The sequence below is a fragment of the Chiloscyllium plagiosum genome, chromosome 1 (assembly GCF_004010195.1).
Source record: "Chiloscyllium plagiosum isolate BGI_BamShark_2017 chromosome 1, ASM401019v2, whole genome shotgun sequence".
NCBI lineage: Eukaryota > Metazoa > Chordata > Chondrichthyes > Orectolobiformes > Hemiscylliidae > Chiloscyllium > Chiloscyllium plagiosum.
The window spans coordinates 74,609,168-74,617,116 of NC_057710.1; the positions used below are offsets into that span (position 1 = coordinate 74,609,168).

The window sequence follows — 7,949 nt, forward strand, 5'->3', positions numbered from 1 at the left end:
CTGAAAGACTGGAGCGATTGGGCTTGTATACCCTTGAGTTTAGAAGACTGAGAGGGGATCTGATTGAGACATATAAGATTATTAAAGGATTGGACACTCTGGAGGCAGGAAACATGTTTCCGCTGATGGGTGAGTGCCGAACCAGAGTACACAGCTTCAAAATACGGGGTAGACCACTTAGGACAGAGATGAGGAGAAACTTCTTCACCCAGAGAGTGGTGGCTGTGTGGAATGCTGTGCCCCAGAGGGCAGTGGAGGCCCAGTCTCTGGATTCATTTAAGAAAGAATTGGATAGTGCTCTCAAGGATTGTGGAATCAAGGGTTATGGAGATAAGGCAGGAACAGGATACTGATTAAGGTTGATCAGCCATGATCATATTGACTGGTGGTGCAGGCTCGAAGGGCAGAATGGCCTACTCCTGCATCTATTGTCTATTGTCTATTAACTACAACAGTATACCTTTCTGCCAGGTATGGCTCCAACTAATGGATACTTTTCCTTTTGATTGCTGCTGACTTCAGTTTTTCTACTGCCCCTTCGTGTCCTGCATGATCAACTGCTGGCTCTTGTCTCTGTTTTTTCCATATTTTGTGATGTATGAGACCAAGTAAGTTATGTAAGAACTGTATAATGCACTAGCAAGACTGCAGTCACAGTGCTCCATGAAGTTCTGATCCCTCAACACAGAAACGATGGTGACAAGGAAAGAGAATTTTTGTAATGAGGGAAGATTGTACAGACTCATTGGTTTCTTGACAGCTTAAGAGCTTGAGGGGAGATTTAATCAAGTCGAATAAAACATTTATGCATGGCCAATGTGGAGTGGATAAGAAGGACCTTTGTCCATCTGCAAAGAGGTCTATAACCATTGAGTGTGGAATTTAAGTAATTCGAAGGATTAGAGGAGATTCAAGGGGAAATTGGTGGTGTGTGTTCTGGAATTGATTATCTGAAAATCTAATAGAGGGTAGGAACTGTCATCAGAATTAAGGAAAAATAACTTGGTGTATCTCGAGAATAGAAACCTGCAGGACTATTCCAAGTTTATTTGTAATTTAAATAGTAATTTACATGATCATGCCTGTTTTGATAATTGTTGCAACCTGAAGGTAGACCACATTAGAAAATCCAAGTCTCTGCTATTGTTGTATACAATAATAATAATAGCCCTCTTTCTCCAATGTTGTTCTTGGAGTTAATATAAAGACTACCCTTTACAGTAAATGATGTTTATTTTACATTTGACTAAGACAATGCCATGCCCTATATTTAAGAAAATGGCAATGAGGAATTTAAAAAACAAAAATCCCCTGTTAAAAATCCCACAATGGCTTGGAATAGTTTATTGTGCTTTGATCACTGAAACCAGATTTGTAGACAGACAGCTTGTGTAGTATTCTGTTTTGTACAGATACTGGTGTGTATATGTAGACTCTCAAAAAAAATTAATCCAGCCTGAATGACATTGACAAAATTTAGCAAGTGAGTAGTATCTCAACGCAACTTGTTTAGAAAAGGAGTCGTGGGTGGGGAGGGGAAAGGAGTGTGAGGCAGTGTAATGTGATTGGGCACATCTCAGAAATTCTTGGAAATTAAGAGGGAAAAGGGAGGCAGGAATTTAAAACAATTTGTCTCTTGGGAAAGTATACTGGGAAAGCTGTTAGAACAATAGACTGACAAGTCCTTTGGATCTGATGATCTGCATCCAAGAATCTTAAAAGACGCGGCTGCAGAAAAGTCGCCGGTCTCTGTAGTGCAATTATCAATGTGTTCGGATGTTAACCAAAAGGTTAACCCAGGGACGGAACCTCCGCTGTTTTGATTCCATAAGTTTTTCTATTAGGGAGGCGATGATCTAGTGGTATTATCGCTGGACTGTTAATCCAGAGACACAGGTAATGTTCTGGTGACCCAAGTTCAAATCCTGCTGTGGCCGATGTTGGAATTTGAATTAAGAAAAAAAAACTGGAAACAAGTGTTAAGACTGTTGTCGATTATCAGAAAACCCCATCTGGTTCACTAAAGCCCTTGAGGGAAGGGTACTGCCATCCTTATGTGGTCTGGCCTACATGTGACTCCAGACCCAGAGCAATGTGGTTGATTCTTAGGGATAAGCAATAAATGATGCGTAGCCAGTGATGCCCTCATCCCGTGAATGAATAACCAAAAAGAAACTAGTTGCTTTGGATTTGTAATGATCCAAACTTCCCTAGATTCTGGAAAAGCCCTATAAAATGTTTAAAAAAAAAGATGGCAACTCTTAAGGAAAGGAAGAAGACAGAGAGCAGAAAATCATGGGCCAGTTAGACAAAAATGTTATCATGAAAATGCAAGAAATCATTATTTGCAGAGGTCTTGTAGAAAATCATAATAAAAGTAGTTTCAACATTGTTCTGTGACAGAGGAAATAGTGTTTGACTAATTTATTCAAGTTCTTTAGAATAACAAGCAGGGTTGATGAGGGGAAACTTGTTGGTGTCTCCTTAAATTTCCAAAAGTTGTTCAAAAAGGTCAGTATGTAAACAGAGTGCATCATGTAGTGAAATAATGTATAAGCATAGGATTAGTGAGCTAACAGGAAGGAGAGTAGAAATAATTAGGTCATTTTGAGGTTGGAAAGCTGCAACTAGTGGACTGCCAAAAAGAACAGTATTAAGGTCTCCATATTTTCAGTCTGTACTGATGATTTGGATGAAGAGATGGAATAAATGGTAGCTAACTTTGTTGTTGACAAGAGGGACAAAAGTTTGTTACCATGAGGAAAATACAGGAAAATTTGAACTTGGCTCCTTTGGAAGGAAGAAAAAGAAGTTTGCTGCTAGTAGATTGAAGTAAGGTACTGCAGAGTGAAAAGAGACTTGGTATTTCCCAGCCTAATGTATTTAGTATTTATCCTGCTTGCATCTTGAACCACTAGATGGCACTGTGTTATCAAGTATTCATCCATTAACTTTGGTATTTACAGTCAGACTCTTTGGTCCAACTTGTCCATACCGATCAGATATCCTAAATTAATCTAGTCCCATTTGCCAACATTTGACCCATATCCCTCCAAACCCTTCCTATTCAAATACCCATCCAGATGCCTATGTTGCAATTGTACCAGCCTCCACTTCCTCTGGCAGCTCATTCCATACACGCACCACCCGCTGCGTGTAAAGGTTACCCCTTAGGTCCCTTTTAAATCTTCCCCCTTTCACTTTAAACCTATGCACTCTTTGGTCCAACTTGTCCATACCGATCAGATATCCTAAATTAATCTAGTCCCATTTGCCAACATTTGACCCATATCTCTCCAAACCCTTCCTATTCAAATACCCATGCAGATGCCTATGCAATTGTACCAGCCTCCACTTCCTCTGGCAGCTCATTCCATACACGCACCACCCGCTGTGTGTAAAGATTACCCCTTAGGTCCCTTTTAAATCTTCCCCCTTTCACTTTAAACCTATGCACTCTAGTTCTTGACACCCCCACCCCAGGGAAAAGACATTATCTATTTATCCTATCCATTCCCCTCATGATTTTATAAACCTCTATAAGGTCACCCCTCAGCCTCCAACACTCCAGGGAAAACAGCCCCAACTAATTCAGCCTTTCCCTATAGCTCAAACCCACCAACCCTGGCAACGTCCTTGTATAGCTTTTAAATATTGTATTAAATTTTATATTTTAAAGATCATTTTGTATATATCAGGAAGCAACATTCAATTTGGTCTTGTGTCCTGCTTCAGTTACTGATCTGTTTCTGATTTGGTACTGCAATTTGCTTCATCAATGTCTCTTGATAACTTTGTTTTCATTAATCTCAAATTTCATTTGCTAAGCCACAATAAATACCTTTGGGTTCTTTCCAATATTTATGCACTTTGAACCAAAGAAAACTAGACCAGAGTGTTTTCTAGATATTGAACCGCTAGGAACTGTGAAAGAACAGACTCAGTGGGCCGAAGTGCCTTTTCCTGTGTTGTGGATCTCTATTACTCTAAGCAGAGACTTAAGGGTCCATGTATAAAATTCATTAAAAGCCAAAGCACAGATACAATAAAAAGTTGTCTCATGGAATGTTGGGCTGTCCTGACCAGCTATCCATAATCCCCTCATTTACCCACTCCTTTCATATATCTCTTTTTTTCTGGACTCCATCTCCACTTATCTGCTTATCTCTCCATGCCCCCCACCCCTTGTCTTCAGCATAAATACAAGCTCTTCATAGCTGCAGTCAGTTCTGATGAAGAATCATCGGACTCAAAACTTTAACTGTGGTTGCTGCCAGCAATTTCTGTTTTGTGTCACATCTCCAGCATCCACAGTTCTTTATTTATTTTGTTTGAATCTGATGGATTGTGTTTTAACTTTCCAAATGTCCTGTTACTACAGGCACTTCCTGAATGGATGCTAACAATTTCTCAGTGTCAGACATTACTGATTTATAGTTTTGTACATTTTGCTTCTCTCCCATTTGAATAAGGGCTTTATGTTAGCATTTTTCCAATTCCCTAGAACCCTTTCCAGACTTCAGGGAATTTTGGAATATTTAGTAAAAGGACTTTGTAGCTTTTACCCAAGACAATAACTTCCTATAATTTTCATCCTGTTTCACTGTGGGATGAGGATCGCTTCCATTTTTCATTCAAAATGAATTTAACAACTCAACTGGCTCCTCAACTTTTTCTCACTTCTGTCTTAGCTTACAGTGAAAAAGCTTTTAAAAACAGTGTGTGTCACCGCATCAGAGCTTCCAGCTTGGCTTTGTATTTTATTTTTGTTTACAACATGATGTCTTTCACCTAAACTTCCCAGATTTCAACAATAAACTCATTGTGTTCTTCGATAATGTTTATAAATTTGCCTCTGGTGCATTGTGTAAAAGCAGTGATGACCTAAAAAATGCAACATTTTATGTTAGTTAAATTTTGTTTCTTTCATCAAGCATTTTTGCATTTAGTTTTTAATGTGCAGACAGACTGAACTAATAGATGTCCTTTTTTATTCCTGATGAAGGACTTTTGCCCGAAACGTCGATTTTACTGCTCGGATGCTGCCTGAACTGCTGTGCTCTTCCAGCACCACTAATCCAGAATCTGGTTTCCAGCATCTGCAGTCATTGTTTTTACCCTGAACTAATAGATGAGCAAGTAATGAGCATTCTTCATTACGTTGAATCAGAGCTTCGTTCATGAAAAGTGCATCTGCTTAAATGAGTTGCAAATAGTGAGCAGCTGATCTGGAATACTTTGAATATTTATAGTGAGAGACAAATATTTGTGATTTGCTATGCCAATATAAATGTGCTGTGTTTCAATTTCTTCATACTTTTTCTACAAGGTTATTTTGTTGTTGCAATTAATTGCAGACAATTGAAGGAGTAGTCAACACTATTGTCCTAGTAGCTGTGCCAGATCAGTCCTGAGCAATGGAAAAGTTAATTCTGTTACCATAAGTAAGATTGAATTTTTGTGAGAACGAATAGGACACCATGCAATACAGTGCAGACCTTTTATAAAATCATTTGAAAGCTTTTTTTTTAATTCAGAAGTGTCAGAAATGGGGTATAAAGAAAAATTTTTATTTACAAAATGCCTTTCACAATAACTGGCTGTAAAACATTTGGGTCATCCAATGAAGTCCATTTAGGAAAAAATACTATAAAACTGCCAATACTGAAGATCTGAAAATAAATCAGAAATTGCTGGATAAACTCAGCATGTCTGGCATCATCTGTGGAGAGACAGCAGAGTTAATATTTTGTGTCCAGTAACTCCTCTTCAGAATGGTAGTTCTAGAATCCCCAACTAGTGGAAATAGTTTACCTACCTTGTCTTTTCCTGTTAATAGCTTGAAGACTTCGGTCAGATCACCCTCAACCTTGTACATTCTCGAGAAAACAGGCCTGATTTGAATAATCTCTCCTCATTAGCCCTGAAGTACACACATCATTCTTGTAAAGTTATATTGTTCCCCTGTCAAGGCCAATTTATCCTTCCTAAGGTGTGGTGCCCAGACCTCCTCTCTATTCTCCAAGTGAGGTCTAAGCAGGTTTTTGTATAGCTGCAGCATAACCTCTGCATCCTTATACTTCAGTCCTACTAAGCTGCTCTAATTATTTTCTGTATGTGTTTCTGTCATTTTAATCTCTGTGTACCTGAAATCCCAAGTCTCTTTGGATATCCAGCTTTCCCTATGTATTCAGCTACCCTTAATGACTCATGTACAGATAGATACATCCATGTCTTCCTGCTTCTTATGTGTGCTTTTGAGTCATTCTGATTAATTAGTAATACTTGCATCTTTTGATAAATTTGTCTATGTTCTTGTAAAGATGTTGGCATTGATTTTTTTTATGGCATTAATATTATTTTTGTGCAGTGCAATTAATATGTTGTAAAGGTAGAGTCACCATAGTCTTACCAGATCATAGGGCTGCCTGTGTATTTGAGAGAGATGATTGGTACTGGTTTGACCTGAGGGTCAACACACTTCAAACAAGGGACTAGGTTGAGAAAGTGGGTCCTTCATGGTATCCTGTCCTGGTATGGGATTTGAACCCGTGCTGTTGCTTTTGCTATGCCTTTCAAACTAGCCTTCTACCTAACTGAGCTAACCAATTTACTGAACTAAGCTGTTTTAAACAGTAGAAAAATTACTACCTTTGCTCATTTTCCAGGCTTCACTTGCTATTTTGTATGTTGATAATACTTCTTATTTCCTTGCCAGGTTCTCTATGGATATTAGTTGTGCTAGCGTTGTTGTCCTGCAGACTTTGACTCAGGCTTCTAGTCAAGACACAGCTGTGCTGAAGCCAGCTGAGGAGCAGTTGAAGCAATGGGAGACACAACCTGGTTTCTATTCAACTTTGTTGGTGAGTTATACTTAAAAGCATGAAGCCACTTCCCAGTGTAGCTTGTTGGATAAACAAACACAACAGCTTGATATGCAACTAGTGGTTACACAAGTAATTAGTCTAAATTTCTAATAATATTACATGGCATGGTGAGTCGACAACTTGTTTTTTAAATTCATTTTAAAAATTGTTATTTTGTAGCATTTTAAATATATCCATATTTAAGATTGCTTAGACATTGAATAAAAATTTAAGACATTAATTTTTATCTCTTTCTTAAATATAAATGTTTCGGGGTTACTGTGCTTAGGTATGACCAGATTTCATGCTAATTTGCTGAATGCAATTGGACCATATTTTTCAGAAAATTCACAAACAAAAATATATTTGACATCTTTCTTGGAACTCTGAGAAACATGGTTGAGATATTTGCGACAAATGTTAGCCAGTTTTAATGTTGATCTGGAGTCTTGGAAGATACTCCCAGTTTTTTTTTTTGTTTGTGGAATACTAACATCAATTATTACCCTTCCCTAATTGCTGTTGTGAAGGTGTTGGTGATGTGTTTTTTTTTAACCAATGTTGTCTGTGAAGTGTAGGCATGCTTTCAGTTCTGCTCGGAAGGGAGTTTCAGGATTTTGATCCAGATGCCTGAAAGGGAATGATAATTTAGTAGGAGATAGTGAGGTCTGCGGATGCTGGAGATCAGAATTGAGAGTGTGTTGCTGGAAAAGCACAGCAGGTCAGGCAGCATCTGAGGAGCAGGAAAATCGACGTTTCGGGCCAGAGCCATGAAGGGCTCCAGCCCGAAACGTTGATTTGCCTGCTCCGATGATAATTTAGTTCCTACTCAGAATAGCGAGTGGTTTGGATGGCGCTGTCAAAGGAATCTTAATGAGTTGCTGCTGTGCATCCGGTGTATGTCACAGGGTAAAAACAATGACTGCAGATGCTGGAAACCAGATTCTAGATTAGTGGTGCTGGAAGAGTGCAGCAGTTCAGGCAAAAGCCCTTCATCAGGAATAAACGCAGAGAGCCTGAAGGGTGGAGAGATAAGCTAGAGGAGGGTGGGGGTGGGGAGAAAGTAGCAGAGAGTACAATAGG

At 38.8% G+C, this 7,949-nt stretch overlaps 1 protein-coding gene across 3 annotated transcripts in view; it reads left to right on the forward strand.

The window, feature by feature from the left end:
• The window catches only part of ipo11 (importin 11), a 458,122-nt gene that overhangs the window by 35,790 nt on the left and 414,383 nt on the right, over nt 1–7,949 (forward strand). For all 3 annotated transcript variants that reach the window (XM_043689423.1, XM_043689430.1, XM_043689427.1), the window contains exon 2: nt 6,719–6,863. In XM_043689423.1, the coding sequence (XP_043545358.1) occupies nt 6,726–6,863 (138 nt within the window). In that variant the 5' untranslated portion in view covers nt 6,719–6,725. The remainder of the gene's footprint in view (nt 1–6,718; nt 6,864–7,949) is intronic.